The sequence below is a fragment of the Atheta coriaria genome, unplaced genomic scaffold, assembly GCF_025399875.1.
Source record: "Atheta coriaria isolate IRGN ID8LTWV9N9 unplaced genomic scaffold, Caltech_Dcor_3.1 hic_scaffold_6_pilon, whole genome shotgun sequence".
NCBI lineage: Eukaryota > Metazoa > Arthropoda > Insecta > Coleoptera > Staphylinidae > Dalotia > Dalotia coriaria.
The window spans coordinates 1,185,096-1,207,823 of NW_027045448.1; the positions used below are offsets into that span (position 1 = coordinate 1,185,096).

Here is a 22,728-nt window from a genome sequence, read left to right on the forward strand (position 1 = left end):
CGCGAATTGCAATAGGCAGGATACCCTAAACCTAAACTAAACTAGAATATGCTGAACGCGGTGTGAGGGGATTTCAACGACACCACTCGGGAATCTCATGCGTTGCATTCCACGCGGCGGAAGCGATAAGAAAGTAAATTGTGTTCAAAACAAACACAATTCTCTTGCCGAATGCCCACGTCTGCCGATAAATATAGAAATAAACAATGCAATTCTATTTTATGATTTTAAGTTCATGCTAGTGCCATCTCTGAATGATACAAGTCTGGTGTCTCGGAATTTAGATTATTAAAATTAATGAGAGGTTGCACGATTTTTCATTAACTTTAAAGTGGTGTTACATTTTACGAAACTTTCAATGAGAAGCAATAATCAACAAAAAATGAATTACTTCATTGAATTACAACATTTCAATACATGCAATTTTGAGTGTTTACTTCTTTAGAATCAATTTTTATATATAAGCCCGCGATGTGAAAATCTATGGGAGTAAAATCAAATTTACATATCCTCGATGCCAACGTGATCTTACTCTAATTTGGTCCATGATTCACTACAGAATATAGGGAGAGTAGGGTAATGGGAGTCAGCGGGTAATGGGAGTCACCCATATATCCACGAAACAATAGTTACGAGTACCGCGTAAACGGCGTTCCTACCTCCGTTCTGGCCCCCCAGTGCCACCCCCAAAAAATCATGCAAATCGGTGCGTGTATCATTGAGATACGCCAATATTTTATTTTTGAGCTCCGCTGATCTAATTTTACGTCCACGCAAATTAGAATATAAGTGTCGAATATCTTGCAATATTCGAATGAAACTTTTATATAGTCTTAGTTAAACATTCAAAATCGTGATGTGCAGTTCAGATTACATTAATGTTTTGAAGAAATATTTTTTTTTTTTTTTCACAATAGTGCAATTGTGGGCAATGGGAGTCATGCGACTCCCAATGGACGTTTTTGTCTTTAGTCCGCTCTAAATGGCCTATAAAAAGCAATGTGACTTATTTTTCAATAGCCTTCATGCAGAAACGATACTGCAGGAAAGTAACAAAACTTATGATTCCTATATTGGCACTGATGACTTATGCCAGGGCGATGGATGAAGATTTGGAAAACTGATGTCTAATGTGCAACGATTTAAAAAAAAAAAAACAATTAAATGTGGTTCATAGCACTTCATTTGGGCTATGGGCTCATGTGAAATGCACTGGGTGGGACTTTGCGGAATATTATGTTTGCGATATCTGCTAGATTTCGTTTGATTCCGATTGTCCCCAGGGTGACCACCATTACCCGCATGTCGGTGTAATGGGAGTCAAATCTGTTTTTTTTTTAAACTTTAATAATATCCAAAATTGATTGTCAAAGTGACTGAAAATTATTTCAAATAATAGGTATTTAAGTAAACAATGCTTATAAGCGATTGCAATAAGTATTTTGTTTATAATTTAAATTATATTTGAGTTCTCCCTTAAGTGACCCCCATTACCCTCTTTTACCCTACACCGCTTATCTATATAGGTAGGTATATGGACAAATTTTAGTCGATGATTAATACGGTTGTATAAAATACAACCAAGGTAGATGATTTCGATGATTCTTGAAACAATAATTAATTGATTGACAATATTTTTTTTATAAATTTCAAGCTATTACATCTTCCTAATACAACTTTTAGAAACATCAAGAGATGTTGCGAGAGTAAAAAACATTATTTAGTACCTAAAAATGTATTTCTAAATTGAGAATTTTTCCATGCAATTAATAAACTAGCATAAATTTATGATTTTTCATATAATTTAAATGGTTCATTCATTTTAATTTTTTTGTTTTGGTAAAATTATATAATCTGTCCTTTTCTAAAATTGTCACTGATCGTAACTGCCGTTTTTAAATTCAAACGCGTTGTGCGTTGCTGTTACGGTTGCTGCGCTGTTCCGCAGTTAATATTTCTTATTGATCTAAAGATTTAAAAATACACCCATTTAAAGACAATTATTCTAGTGAAAAAAAGGAGATTTATAGTGATAACATAAATCTTAAATGAAAATGGATTTGGTAAGGAATAGAATACCAAAGCGAGCCCCAGCGTTTTAGGTTAGTTTTGTTGATTTCTTAATTTGTTATAGATTCCTGATCTAAGTAAAGCCTATAAACTACAATTATCAATGTTCCTTGAGGAAAACCGTCTGGAATCTTTCAAGAAGTGGGTGTTTGATGATGATCAACCATGTAATGCAGCCAATGTATGATCTTTGTTATGAGCTACATGGAAGTAAATAATAATGTTAATTTTTTATTCAGATGGCAGAAGCAGGATTTTATTCAATTGCTACAAAACCGATCCTGATTTAGTACAATGCTTCCTCTGCAGTAAATCTCTTGATGGCTGGGAAGCAAAGGATGATCCTTGGGATGAACACTTTTCACATTCAAAGAAGTGTACATTTGCAAAGTTAAAATTGCCAGAAGAAGAGTTAACATGTGTCCAATTTGCAGCCTTAAGGAAAGAACAACTACAAAATGTATATAAAAAGCATTTTGCTGATTTAATACAAAGCAGAAAAGATGCATGGGATGAGTTCTGTGCAAGCATAGAAGAAGTTGCAAAAATGAAGTAGAAACCCTAAACCCTTCATCACTATCATTATTTATTATTTTATTTTAATTGAAGAATGGATTGTGTCTGGCTTATATGCAATTGTGAAATATAAGATAATTGGCCTTTTAAGGAATAGAATTAAGATTGGCAATAGATGTAATTTTAAGATTGAAATGATTTTTGATTCAATATTGTTGATATCTGTCACGCTTTTATACAATGAAATATCACGTCCACTAACGGTATTAACTTATAAAACCAACATCACTTGCAGATTCATGTGTAATTTTGTACAAGGTTTCAACGAGTGCATTGTCTAACCGATTAGCGACTTCCTTACCCATTTTTAGGCATTCTATCAGTGTACTTGGATGTAGAGATCCACCACCTGTTTGTACAATTGAACTAAAACTGCTTTTTGATATTGCAATAACAATTGATCCTCCTGCACATTGTTCCTCTGCATCTGAAGGATCCACTATGCAATTATCACCTATTTTGCATACAGTTACCTGGAAATATTTTAATTAATTATTAAAAAGTTCAATTTCTTAAGAATTTTGTTGAATTTACCATTATTGGTGCATCAATGACATTAAGCCTATCACAATCATACAATTCATCAGACACTTCCATTTCAATCTTGTTTCCATCTGCACTGACTGACTTTATTTTAGGTATCCTTGTGTCCCATAGCGCGGCTTTAACAGCTAAAGATACAGCATCAAATAGATTGCCAGCACACTCCAGAAGTAAAATATCAATGTATAACTTCCAGCACTTTCTGCCTTTCATGATGCATAATACTCTAGTATCAAATGCTGTTGTGGATTTGTAGGCAGCAGTTAGACAATTTGATATCTCAGTTGCAAGATTATCACCTCCCCTTCCTTCAAAATCTGGTGTTGCATTTGCTGAACTGTGTACAATATAACAATTAATAAATAATCCAATATGTTGTTTATGTTGAATTTTAAATGGTAACATACCAATCAACAAAGAACTCTAATTTTCCTTTATCAGGCTGGTCTGGTAAAGGTACATCTACTTCCACTTTAACTGAGACCAAAACGTCGGTATTTGCAAGCCGCAAACGTGCTGAACCAAATGAAGATGCTACTATTCCAGTTTCTAGTTCCATGGGCCTGTAGTCATTGTTTTCACGACCGTCAATGCGGAAATTTTCTTCAACGCCATGGAGAATTAGCGTTTTTTTCCGCCTCGCATAACGTCATTATAATTATATTTACTACTTTAAATTTAAAACGAATTGATTAGTTGAACCAACAATTATGAAGTACCGCTATGTATGAAGAACAATATCACAGAATAACATAACCTCTAATAAACCATATGCGATCTTACCGAGAAACACTAGCCCAATATTTACTAGCCTATAGGATACATTAGCAGGAGAGCGAAATTTAAATGGTTATATACAAGAACTAAGTTAAGTTCGCCGACGAAAATAAAAAAATGATTAATTTCATTTCAATAAAATCAATATCACAAAATACTTGCACTTCTATGCATGTTTGTCTGTATTATAATCCAAATACTAGTTAACAACCTCGATACCCCTGCTTTCTTCTAAAGGTTCAAAAAAGTGCATATAAGTGCCGACTACTGAACGGCAACTCGCCACCAGTGGCGAACGGCAGTAGGAATACAAATACAAATACAAATTTTCTTTAAGTTCAATAGCAAGAAAGGTGGAAAAACTCCGATTCTTAACTGTTTTTCTAAATGTTTAAGCAAAAAATAAATCATTTTTCTACTTTCAACGCCAGTTTTTTTCACGGTTAAGTGGAAAAGGTCCAAATTAATTACGATTATAGTACGCATGACATTTAATATGATGTTGTGCTGCATCGCGGGCCAATGCGCAGGCGCAAGATCCACCCCGTGACTAAAACCTGTTACTAAAGTACCTGTGTCTCAAGACCGTGAAAAATTGGTGCTTTAAAGGTAGAACTAGATAAGAATAATTTTCTATTAGTTTTTATTAACACATTTGGCAAATAAAAACGATACCAAATAGTAAGCAATAAGCAGTAAACAAGATGTACTTGATATTGAAAAATGGCAACTTCTTCCAATTATAACTATAGCCACGGAATGGGGTCAAGAAATAAAATAATGGCCCTCGGCCAAATACGCACAGATGTAGGGTAAATAAAGTATTAAATAAGAAGTAATTTAAAAAGAAGATTTTAATGTTTTGTATTGAATTGTATTTTCTCTATCCTAATACGATGTTACGAACAATTTCTACTTACAAAGACATTAACATCTATTATATTTATACCTATTTTAATTTATTTATAAATGTATAATTATTATTTATTATGTCATGATGGAATACTCATAATTCATAATAAAATCGATTTGAATTATCCATGTTTCGTGAAATGTACACACAGTTTTCGCTCAGTTTTCACAAATCGTTTGGTTTCAACGTTACAATATTTCGCAATAAATTCATAAAAGAATACCTATATCCAATTACTATTTCCTTTGTATTTCGTTCACGAAACAAACATTTACATTTTTTGCTCGAATCTAATGTGGCACAATATCAACATAGCGTTGTTCTCTTCTATCAACAAAACGCATCGACAAAAAAATAACATTGCACTTATCCAAACTAAATGTATGTGTGTCTAAACCTAAACAGTCAGTAAAAGTAATTGTCTTGCAACTCTTTTAAGTTTATTTTCATTCAGGTTGTAGAAAAATTGTTCATCATATGGCACTCGTTTCTAATGAAACAAAATAATATTTCTCTTTATACCGCAACTTGTTATCAAAGCTCTGCATGTTTTCACTCAACCTTAATGGTGTTTTCAATAAAGATTGAAAGTATCTTGAATAAATCTAAACACAATAGTTAGATCAAACGTAAATGCGTTAAATCCTGAGGGGGAGCCAAAATTATAATTCTACATAATTAAATATAGTATAAAATATCACATGTTTACTTTAACAGTAAATGAAGTTTGAACACTACGCGTCTCATATACGTTTCCACTCCTTGTATTTCTTTCGTGTTTTTCTTTTTCTTTTATGAATGAAATTGACGTTTCCAACTTGATTCCACGATATTGCATTATTCAAAAACATTGCATTACAAGAAAATTATAAAAAGCAGTCGCATTTATGAAAAACGGTCCTTATCTTCATGGCATATGCATTATAACAATGTGATGTTTAGCGCAGTACAAAACATGTGCTGACAAGGAATGAATCTATCGTTATTCATAATTGCAACCTCATTATTACAAAGTGCCCTTAAGAGAATTTAAATTTGAACTCAACATTTTAGAGAACTCTGGCTCTTTGTTCTACCTAAATAACAAATAAAATCTAATAAATCTCAAAATAATAAATTTTACAAAACACTCTCTCAAATATATATATAACATTCTTTTTATATACATGACATATAAATACAAAGTAATTTTCAAAATACATAAAACTTATCGAAAAGTTTGTGGAAACATTCATTCATGTGAATTATTTATTGCCAGCAACGCAACGGACTAAATGAATAAGTCGTATTTGAATGCGGAGAAAAATTCAGGTGGTGGGCGTCAATAATGATGGCAGGAAAAACTCATAATCAGAAGCGGTGATTGTTTCAGGTTTCAAGTCTATAATTGGATATTTAAAATTATCGTTGCGCTGCTGGCGACTACTAACTGTAACTTATTTCTCTTGGTTTGGTACTATTTGACTGGTGGCTTATTGCTCTGTACTGTTTTACGTGTATAGTACTGTTATGTTCTGCTGCTCGGTGCTCAGTAGTATTAATTTAATTAGTATCAAGAAATAGAAAGAGAAACGTCTCTCTAAACTGGGTTGATTATTTATTGATTGTGGATGCTAAATTTATGCGAATCTATTGTAAATTGTCAAATATTGCAAATAAATTGAAAGCTTGTGCACAGACAATTTGTTCGTAGAATGTTAAACGATTTTGAATAGGAATCGTGCCATAGATACTTTCAGATGTCGCTAATAATACAAGAGCAAGATGTTGTTTATGATTCCATGTACTTGTACGTTGAACAATGTAAACATGAATTATTCAAATTATGCTTAGATTTTCAGACTTACGAAAAATACACGGGTGGACATAAATAACAGTTGGCTGCCCTCGCAAACTCACGCCAATGAACACCGTATAGCGCGCATTTTAACTAATAACAATAATTGGAGTTTTTCAATGGATCAAATTAATATCAGAATGTGTATGGATGATCTTACCACACGAAGAAGTTCTGTACACGAAGATCGATAAATATTTACAAAACGAAATCTAACTGGTATTTCTTTTCCTCCCGTTTTCGCATCATTTGTTTGTATATATAAAGATTACACTTTGTAATTGAAAACCTTAAGTACGGTAAATATATGCACAATAAATCCGACATTGATCGATTTTACCCAACATCAGTCCCGTTCTCCAATTTGACGTGCATGATACTTTCGCATTAAAGTAATTATAGCAGATTTGGCAAATGACATTTTTGTTACATAGTTTTAATTAAAATTAGATGCTGAAGAACGGCATGTTTTTCGCATTGTCTTTTTTCGTCGATTGAGATCACCGCTCGTTCCGCAACACCCCACCCCATTTCTCACCACGCGTCTTCGAACAAGACCAATTGATTTATGCAAAAGCACAGCAATGTTTTGTAAAACAAAAACATGAAGATATACACAGTATAATACAAAATTCCTTCATCGCAATCATTTAAATCGATTAAGCACTTGCCGCCTATCTGTTTCCTAATAAATATTAAAAATAGCTAGATATGTTTTATTTACATCAACTTCTTTAAAATGCAAATAAAGACGGGTATTTTCATAATTATTTGTGCGAAACGACAGACCAACAAGTCGGAACCGATTTAAACAATGCCGATGCGCGTACAGTCGAAGCATTTTGCGCAACGCATGTGCTTTCCTTATCGTCCTCGTCGTCATTGCCTTAAGGATGCCAAGGACACTGTTCACCTTCGAGCTGAAGCAGCCGGCGCGCACGCAAAAGAATCCGGGCTATGTAACACTAATAATGGATCGCGTGGGGTCCTTGTTGGCCGCGTCCGGAGGTTCACTTTTCACACACTGTCCTGTCAGTTGATTCACACTCAGTGGGTTGTTGATGTCGTGTGGATTTGTGCCAACCGGGTGGCGCGCTGGGTGCAGCATTTGCGGCGGTGGCAGCGGCATCTTGATTTCGTGCAGAAGGGCCTCGTGCGGTGTAAGCGGACTCTGGAGCATGTAGGGGCTAGCTACCGACACCGACGGGCTAGCGACGCTCGTCGAAGGACTCGGAAGTACGACGCCGCCGGGGCTGGTAAGAGAGCTCAGCGCTGACAGGCCGCCAGGACTCGACATGGACTGGTTCAAACTTTCGGCGTCATCCTCGGGCGGGGTGTGCGCGTCTCCCATGCTGCCGCAGCTGCCCAGGTTGTCGTCGGATTGATTGCCGTCGTTGGAATCGCCTGCTTCCATGTATCGTATGCATTTTTTCTTGCGTCTAAAAGGCCAAAGAAAGAATGTTACTTTCGTTTCATCACTTTGACATCTCGCATGCAAAACAAACGTCGTAAAAACATAGTGTTGTATGGAATACTCTGCCATCTTAATAAAGATGGCGCGTGTCCTAAAATAAAATCACATGCCTAAAACCTACGTTGAGTCGCATGCTAGAAGTGTGAGTGTGTTGCGTATTAACAAAATTATTTGCATGTAAAAACACCATGCAGTTAGAAACGAAAAGTACGTGGTTTTTTGTTTGTTATTTGTTGGCAACGCAAAACTCTAAGAAACAGAACAACGAAACAAAAACTCAGAGAAAACACAACAACAACAAAAAACGAGAAACATAAAATCGAAACGATAAATCGCATTCAAAATTATGTAATGTACACCAAACACTGCTGTTGCACTAACCACCATTGCTGGACTATAGGTTGACGTATGTAGGTTCCTGAGGACTCTGAGCAGACGCAGGTCCGCCTGCAGTGTGCAGGAGACTAGCGTGCACCCCCGAACTTCCACCACTCAGCGAACTGTTCTCCGGGCTAAACAATCGTTACACTTGTACAATGGGGCAAAGAAAGTTTTGTTTATCGTAACACACATTAAGAAATCAAATGGTTACGCACAAACAACGCACGCCAAAATTGAACCAACATTTAATGAGAATTTATGATAAGTATAAAAATGAAAGAAAAGGCAATCGAACGAACAACAGGATACACTTAATTCGAACAGGCGACGCTCGAAAATATCGGACGTGTGCACAAACAGAGACAACGTAGAGAATCAGAAAATGTGTCAACAACTGAATGCCCCCTTGTATCTCTTACACAATTTATGTGGAAATGTAATGCAACAGCAATGTAAAACAAGTGTGCAATAATTTTCACTAACAACAGGGTGGGTCCTTCTCTTTGTGGGAAGACACATTTTCTGATTGCTTTCGACTATCTATTTGAAAGGCAGTCTATATTAGTCACGATATGAGATCTCATCGCTTCAACAAATGAGGAAAAAATCAATCAATATGAGATGAGCAAAATCGAAATGTAAGAAATCGGCGAAGTGTCTTCCAGACATTGAAACATGAAAAAATAATCATACAGTCTTTCCACATAGATAAGATACACCAAAAAATACGCTGCAATTATGAGGTTTCTAATTCCACACTCCTCGTAAAACGCGCGAGTGCGCAATTTTAATTTGCGCCCCGTCTTATTGGAATCGTAAAACCTCATAAGTGCATTTGCGTATGTAAAAGCTACTTGTGCAAAAATAGATATTAAATTTCAAAAACTCAAGGACATGGCAGCCAAGATGCAGGCAAACGCAAAAAATAAACGACTCGGGTGTGAGAGCGAGTGCAACGCGCTCCTGCTTGGTGCGAAGTCCTTAATGAGATGGTTATAACATAATGGCGTAACGCATGCAATTAAAAATCGTAATAAACGTATTTTACCTGCAGGGTTTGCACCATTGGCTTTGTTGGTCGAGACCATATCTCGCTCGACACTTTTTCATGCTGTTTCCTGTTGAAATTACCAAAGAGCTTTAAAAACATTTAATGAAACATAATTGGAAAGAAAATTCCAGACTATATTACGTTCAATACTCGAATCGAAACAATGTGCATGCAAGAAAGGCTTCAACGGCAAATGAAAATACTCTCTACTTAACTAAAAACCAACAGTAAAACAATAAATCAACAAGCGCGGACGCGATCCTGCAGATCGGTGCGCTGGCTAGCTACTCGCTATCAACTAAAATAAAATAGGTGTAAACTTGGAATATGCATGCGACGTCAGAATGACAGTGTGTTGGTGGGCGGGTGGTGTGTGCAGCGGTGCCTGCGGACTAGTGTAAGTGAAGAGCACATTTTAATGGAAGAGAGACATGCAAGCGATTGGGAACTGCCCGACAACAAACGTGCATACGAGTGAGTAATGCGAGTTCTGCTCGCACAGAATAGGTCCAGGCCGGCTGACCGATTTATATATAATATGTATGTATAATAATATGTAACCCAAACATGCAAGAGAGAGAATCGCAAGAATCATCTAGTTCTGTGGGGATGGCTCTACCTCCTTCGGCAGGATCTTGTTTGCGCTTCCTCTTCTTGCCGCGCGTGGCGTTAGCCCGTGATGACCAGTCGGGGTAGAGCTGCATGTGCAGCTGTCTCTCGCGGCGTGCCAGCTCATAATACTTGGCCTGCTCCTCGCGGCCCAGTGCGTGCCACTAAACACAAATACGTAAAATCGGTAAACGAAGGGGAGCAAGTAATCGTAGGCGCATCGGCAGGCACCAAGAAGCCGCTTCACGCCACGACCTGCCAGCCTGGCCAACAACCCATTCTGCGCGTATGCACACCGTACTGCACGTTCGTTTCGGCGTTCTATCAGATTTGGTTAATATCGGGTATGGTGGTATTTACGTCTCGCATCGCTACTACGACTTTCCCACAGGGACTCAACTACACACACAAGCAATGTTAGACAACGTACGTAACCTAGCTAGTGTATAGTTGTTAGTACCCGGATGGGGCAGTTGTCGGTTTTTAGATAAGAGAGAGTCATTCAGATTGGTTTTAGAAACAAACACTATTCGAGTATGTACGTTAGAAATTAGGGTGCGCGTAAATTTCAAATTTGTATGTGTATACCTCCCGATTCGATGGGCGTACGCTCTTTCTTTCGTTTCTTCTTCTTGGTGCCGTAACCGTAATTGTCTCGAGCGCTCCAGCCTGGATACAGCTGCATGTGCAATTGGCGCTCCTGCCGTGCCTTCTCGTAATATTTGGCTTGCTCCTCTCGGCTCAGAGAGTGCCACTGTACAACCACATCATTTAATTTACAGATTTACACATGAGGCATGACATGACAATTCAAACTTGATTCGCAATAATGATCCTGTTGCAGGGGAGAATCGATAAAATCCGAACAATCATAAAACATGTTTCCCGGCTGCTAATTCGCGAGAATATAAATGATTGCGCCATCTCTAGACCACACATCCCGAGAATTATGCACCAGACATGAGGGATGCGCGTGGACGCGTGTCCCGGCCCTGTCCCGCTGCCGCGCGATCGTTGTATCTACCCCCACCCAATTCGACCCGCTCTCGCGCGCTTGCAAAAAACGAACCCTTTGTGCAATTTAATAATCCCCATAACAACAGGCTGGAGATTACGGCAGCGACGTCTTAATCCCGAAACACGAAATAAGATTACCAAATCGCCAATGCTCGTACGCATAGAGGCATTTATGCTGCACATAGAAATGATTGAAAGTCGCTGGATCTCAGTTCGTGTTTGCGTTCGATGGGAATGTAATTAAATGCATTCGATGATGCATGAATGCAGCGCCTTACCTTTCGTCCCAGAATCTGGTTGATCGCGGCGCTCTCTTTCAGCGTGCACTCGGCGACAACTTTGGCACGCATCTCCTTCATGTACAGCATGAAGGCGTTGAGGGGTTTCTTGATGTGGGGCTTCTTTTTGTCGGCCGAGTTACTGTTGTCCTGATTGTTTTTCACATCGCATACGTTGTTCTTTTGGTCCGCTTGCGTCCTGTAACAATTGCACATCACGCGTTATTAACAGTAATGAAGCAAATGGAGAACTATTTGTAGACAAGTGCATAAAAACTAATAGTTTCACATAATAACAGCGCGCTTCATTTAGTACCTGGGCGCTTTCGCGTTGGGCGACTTGACATTATTCACGCGCATCTCGTTTTTTATGAGCGTATCTAAATGACTCGGAATTTTCACTTCGTTTTCAATTTTCTTGTTCAGCAGATTATTTAGAATACCATTATTGGCCGATACGGAGCCGTTGTTCGCCGCCGCCGCCGCCGCATCGTAATTGTTCAAATTAAAATAGGGCAGGTTCATGTTCAGCACGGAATTCATATACCAAGCGGTGAGAAACTTGTGCTCGGCTAGGTGATTGATCATCGAGTAAATATTATCGTTGGACGAAAGATTCTTCTCATAGCTGTCGTTATTCTTGTAGACGTCTTTAAAGATGTTAGTGGTGAGGTCCTTGTCCTTGGCCATCACACTCTCCGCGAATGAATTCTTGTTGTAATTGTTCTTGACCTGTTCGCTCACGCTCTTTGACAAATATTTGCGCAGATCCTCGTTCGCGTACTGCCACGGTGGCAGCGGACCATTAACGTCCTTCTTGCTGTCGCTACTTAGATTATCGGGCTTATCACAGTCTTGCGGCGGGCTGCTCTTGCCGTTCATCATGTTCGTCTTCTTGACGGACAGGTCTTCCGGCGCGTCCTCAGTCTTGGCGGCGTGCTCGCCTAATTTATTGTGGTAGACGGTCGGCTTAATGTTGCCGTTGCCGTCGACGATCGACGACGGTGCGACGATCGCCACAGGTTTCTTTCGAATGCTCAAGTTTAGCGGCTCATCCATCGTCACGGGCCCGATTAATGTTACAACTATCACTATATAAAATTTATAAGCTCACAATTATCACAATTCACGTTTGGTTTAAATTTTAGTAAAATTATAAAATGACCGCGCCGGAGGATGTGAATTTTATTCCAGCGACGCCGTGCGTACGCGATCGTCGCTGGATGGTTGTTGGCCGCGTGCGGGGCAACATAAAGCTATCACCAGGATTGAGATTCAACAAGTTTTTTATTCGTCGTTTATCACGGAAAATCAATATGAATGGTTGTGCCTGTCCTTTGTTAAGATTGCATGAAAACAGCCGAGCCAGGCGGGCTGGCTCTGGCTGCGGCGGCGGGAGGCGCGTGAGCGAGCGCGAGCAGGAGGCAGACACACGCGAGGCACGTGTTTACTACATCAACACAGAGCGCGAGACGCGAAGACGAGAGATCAGCGCGACGCCGCCACCGCGTCGTCGTCTGCCTCTCACCGCCGGCCGACGTTTCAACTATTTGGACGCGCGCCGTCCGCTGCGTTCGGATCGCGAAATGGGTTTTTCAACGGCACGTCGCGAAAATGCGGCCATGGTGCGTTATGATTGTATTAAATGCCGCGGATCCGGGCCTCTCTCGACGGCGGCGGCGGCAGCAACGGCGTGCAAGCGAGCGAGCGAGCGGTGCGGCGGGTGATTCAACAACTACCTTGCACTGCTTTTAGTGATTTTAGATTAGAGATGCACACACATCGAAACGCTGAAATGGCGCGCATACGAATGTCTCTTTCAATTGCAGTGGGATAGAGATAGCGTTGAAACGTTTGTTGTGCTGCCTGCCAGCCACCACCGCCGCTGCCGCCACTCTCTCCGCGCTTCCTGCGGGCCAGCGCGTTCCCTCCGCGCGCTCGTAATCGCCGCCAGCCGGAGCCTACTTCTTCCCTACCAGCCCGGCTGATGCCTGCCGCTCGCTTATTTGATGGATTGGCTACTGCTACATTATTCTACATAATAATACACACGAATCAATAAATCATACAACGCTTCCCTTTGCCCGCATTAATGACTTCTCGCTAAATGCACAATAAGAATTTGATTTTATGCAAACCAAAACAACCGCAAAAAAATGCGCGAAATTATTAACTATAAGTAATAATAATAATTATTAAAAATATTAAAAGAATAGTGACGCATTGAATTATGCAATTGAGCACAGCATCTTTTTCTCCTATCATCGGTACTCATAAAGAGGCATAGCATAGAAAGTCATAATTATAATAATAAAATATCAATACAGCTTTAAAATGTCATTTCAGCTGGGCATCCCTTTGAACGGCCAAATTACAAGATTTATTGATTCGCAAAGTGCAGCAGTCGGCGGTCGTTTAAAAGAGGGGAGATTTTTGTAGAAAACTTTACGTGCGTGCGCCCCGAACTACCCCGACATTCACTTCCCTAATGCAGAGGGAGCTGCAATGTACTTTCATTCTTATATTCCCGGTCGTTAGCTCGCGGTCGTCCAATCCATTCTGCGATTTTCTTGCGTCAACCGCAAGCGTAACTTTTAATTATAATCGCAAATGCTGTTAGAGAATCGCGCGTTGCGTGGGCGTAAAGATTATCAGGAGTGCGGCAAACGTGCGGCGCAACGATAAAGTCCCTCGGGATATTCATGTTCGGTTCGCCGCTGCGCCGTGTTGCAACATTAAAACCGAGCTCGGCTGTATAAATAGCTCCGGAAAATGAAAACCAAACAAGAACTGTGCAACCACCCTTCGAGAGTGAGTTGGGAGAGCGCACGGAGGCAGCAACGGCAGCGGTGGCGGCGAGATGAGGTTGCTACGGCAACAGCTCGCCAATGGCTGCCTTTGCCGATAACCAATCTTGGACCTCATTTCCCGCATGGTTGCTTCGCCCATCGGATTACTGGTCACTCTTGATTGCGATATTGCACACTTGGCAATTTACATAGTGTGTTCGCAGCAGCGTGCACGCATACCAGCTTACTGTCGCCGAACACGCAGCGCAGAGTGCTTTGCACAACTGAGTGCAGAGCGAAAAATAAAACACCACATACACTGCAATGTGCTGAAATAGTACTGGAAATTTTCATGACAACGCACAGCAGTGCGGTTTGAATAAAATATCACTTACCTAGCATATCTATGATTGAGATCAGGTAATTCTTGTTTAGGCCCAGGCGTCACTATCGCCGGATGCGATGAGAGGTGGTGGCCGTGCGGCGAGAGACCCGGGTGCGGCGGTATCAGACCCGTAGGCGAGAAGCGGCTGTAGAACTCCGTCGGCAGACTCGACGTGGAGATCGGTAATGTGCTCGGGTACGGGCTGCGGAAACCGGCGCCCGGCGAAAGAGGATACATTGTCGGTGTGTGCCTAAAAATATACCACCAACTTAATGACCATGCCGTCCCAAACGAATTTAAACCCAATTTGTTCTCGTATGGAGAATTATGCATTACAAGAAGGAGCGTAACTAAATTAAGGGCTTACCATGATGCTGCCACCTGTGACATTTCAGGGCTGAGCATAGGGTACGCATATTGTCCTGCACCAAAGGGGTACATAGGCGGTCTTGTAAGCCCTGAAAAAATAAAAAAATCTTTAATCACATTGCTCTACACTAATTCTAAAAGGCTACCAAATTTTTGTTTTAAATTGTCATCAATCAAACGCTTTTCTAATGTTTTAGGTAATTGTAATCTCACCAGACTCCTGTCCTCTATTGCACATCATAATGTAATTCACGTCATACGTATCAAAAAGATTAAGCTTCTTCGAATCAATAGTACTGCACGTATTAAATACGTTGGGTGGCATTGTAGTTGCCATCAATATAAAATAAAATTCAAACAATTGCATTTAATGCCAACATTACACCAGTTTGCATCAAGTAATTGTTGCTTCTGAATTGTATGTACACAGTTGTTATTAAATTTCAGGTTATGTCTGACTATTTGAATCTAGAAATACATTGCATATCAATATGAGAAGAACACAAAAGAATAAAAATAACAACAACTTTATTTATAGTGTAGCTTCGTTTTTAAATTTTACAATATTTTAAATTGTAATTCAATTCACGTAAATATAAAATATTATAAATAAAATTTATAGTATACATGTCAATGCATGAATACTCGTACATTCACTTCTGAGTGTACACAAGTGTATGGTTAGCAATTAAAATTTGGACCAGCGGATTTGCAAACGGAGTAACTCTTCAACCGACAAATTGGGACGGTCACGTGTGACGTAAGAGGCAAACTCAACCGAAAGACTTCAAATCTCGGCACAACAAATAGTTCAGCCGGTACTCTAAGCCAACGCGCGCCTAGTTAGTGCGACGCACAATGACAAAAAACCGCTGATTATTTGCGCGCACACGAGTCGGCACGTGCCGTAACCATCATTGATACTAACAACTAACGAATGATCGCCGCCGTGGGGTCTTCATTTGCGACTTACACGTCACAGTACGTGCGAAAACCACTAACGAGCCTTAAAATATAATAACCACATATAGAAACATTCCAGTTTCACTCATCCGCCAGATTAAAAAATGGATGCCCAAACGATTTCATGACGAGAAAAACTATCAAATGACAAATGCAATAAAACGACGGTCTTCGGGGAGGGTGCGTTTCAATTTCGATTTTCGTCGTTCTTGTTGTCATCAACGTGGAGTGTATCTATAAAAGAACCAGCCCACGGTTGCCGTCGGGTTGTCATTAGAATAAAACGGTTAGGTTTAAGCTGCATGTAATTGTCATCCGAGAGAGGGTTGAGAGAGGACAAAGGCCTCTGGTTCGCGCAACCTCAATGCCTTTAAATCAATATTGCGAAAGATGTATTGCCCAGCATACATGATGTGTGTATGTAATTTTCTAGGTTTCCGAACATGTCATTAAGTGTATGGCTTTCTTCTAAATTAATTAAAATTTTAAATTTCTTATTATTGCGTGCAGGTTGTGAACTTGTCCCCTCAAATATGTATTTATGCAGCTTTTTTTCCTGCTACGCATATATAAATAATATTGTAGTGACAGCTGCTCCAAGAAAAATGACACAATACACAATTCGCTACCACCTGTGATTAACCGAAAGGGTTTTAATGATTTAACTACGGAATCAGATTCGTTTAATTTGCACACAGTCATGTTTCCATTTGCTTCCATTTTTAACGACTAGTCGTTCCTCAAGGGTTAGTTAGTTAGCGAGCTAACGCGACTCGTGTGCGTTATAAATTGGCATTTTTATTCAACACTCAAGCTATAATACAAATTGCACCCCACTCGCAATGAAGAAAAAAAAAACGAGCAACACGCCCACTCGCTTAATGGTATTGCAATCAACTTGGGCACCATGCGGAAACGTAGCATTAACATCGGGCACAATGAGGTCTAAAACTAGAATTTTTATATTTAATTCATTGCATAATCATAGGAGTATATTTCATAATCTTAACGAAACGAAAAAAATATTGTGCGCGTTAAAAGCGCAGTTCTGGCGTCGTGGATTGTTCAAAACTTGTTAATGTCGACGAAATGCATGCGAAATAGTTGTATGAAACGTACACACTGAGTGTGAGTTCCTCGGTTGTGTGAATATGAAGTAAAGCCCGCGTGCAAAAGCACAAAGCACTCGTGCGAGCCGTCGAAAATTTGCGGAAACGAAAATCGCAAAAAGAGGGGACGACCGAATAAACGAAGACAATTAAAATGGTGAGCAGTATGGCGGCGGCGACGGCGGCTTCAGTGCCGAGCGAGTTTCGTGAGCGTTGTTGGCTGCATTTCGGATCTCGTAGCTCGCTCCATCCCGAAGGCAGCGCCCGCCCCCAGACCGTTTTCGCATGCACGCAGCATCGTTGCGCCGGCCGGCGTGACGGTGGCGGCGGCAGCGGCGGCGGCGTCGCCGCCGCGTCGGTCCTGTGTGTGCGTGGCGCGCTCGCAAAGGAAAAATCAACAACACGCTAAACAGCAGCGACGAGAGAAAATTAGATTCGAGTTCAAAGGCGGCTCTTCTCTCGAATTATGAAAACACCTCGAGTCCCTTTGAGGAAGCGCGCGATATGCAAACGACTAGGATAATTAGTATAATGGCAGCCACTTCAATACCTGACATCCTGGCCTAATTTAGATACTTCTGTTTTTATAAGAGCCAAAGAAAAGAAGCATCGCTAACAAGCCCCTTGGATATCTTCGACGAATATTCGGATTTCTTCAAGAAGAAACAACACGCGAAATTTATTACGAGGCGTCGAAATATGGCGTTACCACCGATAAGGTGATGGCCGCAGTCCGCTTATATTAATTGCTTTTATCTATCTAGACAAATATTTCAGCTGCAAGGCGAATCTATCAGCGCCGCCTTCTTCATTTCGCCGCTCCATCGTCCTTGACTTGGCTGGTGTGCTGGGCTGTTGAAGCGTTCCGGCTTAATCGAATAGACGGATACTAAGTGCACACATAAATACAGTAGGTCGGCGCGTTGCTCTCTACATGGTTTCTGCATTAGCGAGCGTCTCCTATATAAGGATGCACATTACAACGGGTATACGACGCACACTTAATTACATTACGAGGAAGCAAGCGAGCGCAGGCGAATGGCGACTTGCAATTTTGCGACATTATGTTTCCACACAGCAGGACGTTTCCATAGGTTTTCATCGCATTACAAGCTGTGCAAGTGCATGCCGCACGCCAGTCATTTAAATATTACGTGTAAACATGCCGCCGACAAAAGTTTGCCAACAATAAAATCACGTATTGTTTTGTCTAAAACATTTCAATCAAATTAAACTTCCAGTGCTGCAAAGTGTAATAAAGGCGATGAGTTTTTTTTCCCCGCCATGCTGCGAATCACAATGACAATACCAACAGATTTCTAACACAGTGATGATGATGAAAACGGTGTAACAAAGTGAACAGTCAATAATATTGGACCCCCGTGCGTGTGCATTAGAGTTATGAAATGTTCGGGAGGCATCCAAGGTACATTAGCTTTGCTGAATCGTCGCGCTGCCATTTATTGGACGCGATTGCATTATTATATTTTCGAGCTCCTTCAGGACGACGTCCCATATTATCCTTTCTGCATCATCACTGCTGCTCAATTTACAAATTGCTATATTAAATATTTTCAGGTGACCCTATCTATTCAGAACGGTTCGTTCGGATCAACAAGTCCCATTCAAGGGTATTGTGCGTAGCGGACGGCGCGGAATCGGGAGTCTATTGTGCAACGATACCCTCTCGGTGGATTTGCCATCGATGGCTTGCAGGGGGCCATTGTAATTTGGCACTAAACTTTATATTCGACAATATTGTATAGAAAAGTACACAAAGCTCAGAAGAAGACAACCAGAATGACATATCGACGGCATATACATACACGTATAACTACATTTTGATGACGATAAAGGGACGACGATATAAAAGACCCATTCAAAAAAAAATCCATCAATTTCGTCTCCAGACTTCAATAAATATTAATTCGGCAGATTATATTCCAACAGTGATTGAAAAAAATACAAATATAGATTTTATTTGAATTCTGTGGTTTATTAATTTGTTTTGCCTCTGATTGGATGTGCACAGAACGATTCCACGTGCTCACCACATTGTTATTTGTACTCGGCAAGGTATGAATTAAGTCAAGCGTTCGCAACCGCATCTGAAACGCGACGCGAGCTGAAACAAAGAAACCAGGGATGTGGCGTAGCGTCTGCGACGTTGCAGTCAACAATAACAGTCACGTACGTATACGCATCCAATTAGCGGCTAATTGATATGCTATATTGCCGTTATGTAAGGCGTACGTCTGCTGATGCCGCAATTGGCACACGCGAATCGGCCGACTTTAAATGAACGCAGGTACTCAGTTACAACTGCTAAAGGGCGAATAAATCTAGAAACCTTTTGATCGCTCCCCGAGCCTCAAACTACCATTGAACTGCCATACGAATATTACGGGCTTGGAAATTAATCGCAATAATTACGCAGCGTCTGATTAATGACAACTTTGACTTATTATCGAACTAAACGTCTACGTTTTTTTTCTGCTAGAAATCTTGCATGCAAAATTAAAGTACATATGTATAGTATAAGAGTACACTGTCCACCACCATCACCAACATAATGTTATGTTGGTTGCTTGCGATTATTTTTGATTAATTTTGATTAAGAGCTACAATGAAAACTATGACCATCACCATTTTAGTCGCAATTATTTGTGCACATAATGGTGTGCTGTATGTAGCTGATTTGGCTGATTGACAAATACCTGTGGTGGCCAGCAGACGTCTCCATTCGGCAGGACTGATAGCGGCATTGCGTCCATACTCACCCATCGAACCCGCCTTCCCGTCCAGCTGATATGGCGGGATTCCCATGTGTGCCGGCGGCGGTTGCGACAATGGATCTCCGTTGTGACAGAAGAACGGCAATCCAGCGCCCGGATGTCCTGTCGGACCGAGTCCCATTTTTCCTGCCTGAAAAGCAAACAACAAAAAAATATTAATACAACGTTCGTCATCATCAACACACGAAAACTGCAATCTTTTGTGCCCGGCTTGGTTTTGTTCGAATTGGTTTCGCCGAAATTCTTGACGCGCGCGCATGTCCAAGCCTGAAATCCTGTTCCGCTCGGGTGAAAATTGTTGAAGTTATATTTAGTTAAGTTGAATTCGATGTTGTGTCCTATAGTAGGCGCTGGCATATATTTGTATTGTGTGTTTGTTTTTTCCACGGCAAACGCGCTAACCTTACAGATATAAACAGTGATATTAGTGTCATTTCACTTACAGTCATTGTGGCAATAAATTGTCGTTATTAAAACTTGAGCTTGTGTTTTTTCTTTAACTAGAAAAAACTCAATAGGTTTAGAAAAACCTCAATAGGTTATGGGCCCAGATAACGCTAGTAGCTCAAGGATATAGTAAAGACAAGAGGGTGCAAAGAAAAAAAGTTTTTTCTTGTGCAATTGTTGCTGAATTTTTCTGTTTTGTGTGGAGTGTCGTCAACGCAGCATTATAAAAAAAAAAAAAAATGGATTTGGCGAAACATACGAGTATAAGACCCCTGGCTGGAGAAGTGGATTGGCCCATTTGGAAAAGAAAGTTGCGTGATATGTTGGACTATCATGAAGGCGCCGTTGACGTCATTGAGGGAGGTTAAGCAAACCTGAGCCCATATCAGCTATGGCTACGGAGGAGGAAGTCAAAACGCATAAGAAGGCGTGTGAGCTTTTCGTAAGGCAAATAGTTATGCAAAATCAATGATTTCTAGTTCGGTGACGGACGCAGTTTACCAGAAAATTATGGACAAGGAGACAGCGTTTGCAGCATGGGAGGCATTAAAACTAAATTTTGAAGCGTCATCCAAAGATCAGCTCTACAAGAAATGCACTGATTTGTTTGGATTTTGTTGGATCAATGGAGAGGACGTTTCATTTCAGGTGGCAAAGTTAAGAAGTCTGTGGAATGAGCTGAATAATGGTTTAAAGTCCAAGAATTTGGCTGCATTACTAGACTTGATACTGGTGTGTAAAATTTTTCATATTTTACCAAGTAACTTTGAAAATTTCAAGTCTAGCTGGTTGCTATTATCAAAAGACGATGATAAGACAGTTGAAGAGTTAATAGCACAACTATGCATGTACGAACGAAATTTCAAAGAGGTCACGGTCACAGAAGATGCTCCCGGAGATGCGTTATTTGCAAGAAGTGCAAAAATCAAACCTATTAGAAAGTCCAGGAAAAATGACAGTTGTTATTATTGCAAGAAAAAAGGGCATTGGATGACACAGTGTCAGAAGTGGATTTCTGATGGACGACCGAAGAAGAGTAATCCTCAGAACAACACTGTGTGTACCAATGTAGCCTTAAGTATCACCGATGAAGACATGCTTCAAATGGATACCAGTTCATTGGAAGATTTAGGATGGTGGATCGACAATGGAGCGACGAAGCACGTGACTAGCTGTCCGGATCAGTTCGTTGAGTTCCAAGAGTTTGTAGGTCCTCGCATCATCAAGGCTGCTGGAAAAGAAACCCTTAAGGCCGTTGGCAAAGGGACCGTAGAAATTTTATCCTTTACTGAAGTTGCCACCTTGAAATTATCCTTGACTGATGTTTGGTATGTGCCAGGAATTTCTAGAAACTTATTTTCCGTTCTAGCTGCCCAAGACAAAAATGAAAATAGCAGATTTCATTCAACCGCAACTGAGTGCTGGCTAGAAGTAAATAACAAAGTAGTGCTGTGCGGAAATCGAGAAAAGGGTGGAACTCTGTTCAAGGCAGCCATTGAACCAGTAATTTTGGAAGAGAAGAAAGGGTAAATATCTCAGAAGCAGAAAGCTCGACACTGCAATTGTATCACGAGAGATGGGGTCACCAGGATAAGCGACATGTAAAGGAGATGCTCAAAAGAGAGTTGGACATCAATGTGAAGCTAGTCAAAGAGATTTGTGAGCCTTGTATTTTTGGCAAAACACATCGTCTACCTTTTGGCACCAGAGTGACAGCAACGAAACCTGGAGAATTGGTTTCAGCTGATATTGTAGGTCCATTTTGCGAATCTTTAGCAAAAACGTTTTTAGTTATGTTTAAAGACAGTTTTACTAAGTTTCGCAGCGGGTATGTGATTAAACACAAATCAGATGTTAAGGTTGTGTTAAAGCAGTTTTTGGCACAGTCGAAGACACTTGGACACAATATTCGAGAGCTACTCAGTGACAATGGAGGGGAATTTGACTGTGTAGAAGTCAGGAGGATTCTAGCAGAGAGTGGAATCGTGCAGAAACTGACAGCACCATACACCCCAGAACAGAATGGTGGGAGTGAACGTGATAATCGTACGGTTGTTGAGATGGCAAGAACATTTAAGTACTCAAATCGCGAAGTTGAGTTTCCAGATGCAATATGGGCAGAGCTGGTAACTACGGCGATTTACGTACTAAATCGGACAGGTAAATCATCAAAGAAGGGAGTTAGTCCTTACGAGTTGTGGTTCGGGAAGAAACCTAGAATTAAACATCTGCGTATTGTTGGTTCATTCTGCTATGTTCATGTACCGACTGAGAAGAGGAAGAAAATGGACAAGAAGGCAGTGAAAGGAATCCTGGTCGGATATGATGGTGATGAGCGTTACAGA

General features: G+C 40.5%; 2 protein-coding genes and 1 long non-coding RNA gene across 13 annotated transcripts in view; 1 reads left to right on the top strand and 2 right to left on the bottom strand.

Moving 5' to 3' along the window:
- Positions 1–1,621: 1,621 nt before the first annotated feature.
- On the bottom strand, positions 1,622–3,998 carry LOC135793303 (exosome complex component RRP42-like). The gene is given in 4 exon segments (XM_065304207.1): positions 1,622–3,119; positions 3,181–3,526; positions 3,597–3,820; positions 3,822–3,998. Coding segments are annotated over 4 exon segments (858 nt in total). The 5' UTR covers positions 3,843–3,998; the 3' UTR covers positions 1,622–2,852.
- An 804-nt stretch (positions 3,999–4,802) lies between these two features.
- The window catches only part of pan (transcription factor pangolin), an 86,307-nt gene continuing 68,381 nt past the window's right edge, over positions 4,803–22,728 (bottom strand). Inside the window, exons 4-11 of one of the 11 annotated variants that reach the window (XM_065305277.1) lie at positions 19,859–20,066; positions 15,068–15,158; positions 14,711–14,950; positions 11,527–11,725; positions 10,242–10,395; positions 9,620–9,689; positions 8,572–8,702; positions 8,014–8,155 (exon numbers count right to left, since the gene is read on the bottom strand). In XM_065305277.1, coding sequence (XP_065161349.1) covers positions 8,585–8,702; positions 9,620–9,689; positions 10,242–10,395; positions 11,527–11,725; positions 14,711–14,950; positions 15,068–15,158; positions 19,859–20,066 — 1,080 coding nt within the window. In that variant the 3' untranslated portion in view covers positions 8,014–8,155; positions 8,572–8,584. Of the gene's footprint in view, positions 8,156–8,571; positions 8,703–9,615; positions 9,690–10,241; positions 10,396–10,819; positions 10,986–11,526; positions 11,726–11,842; positions 13,433–14,710; positions 14,951–15,067; positions 15,159–15,282; positions 15,474–19,858; positions 20,067–22,728 lie in introns of those variants that run through there. The other 10 variants (XM_065305275.1, XM_065305272.1, XM_065305270.1 and 7 more) reach the window with 10 other exon arrangements.
- LOC135794121 (uncharacterized) lies at positions 18,221–19,127 on the top strand. Its single transcript, XR_010548803.1, has 2 exons — positions 18,221–18,567; positions 18,720–19,127. It is a non-coding gene; the product is annotated as an uncharacterized lncRNA (long non-coding RNA).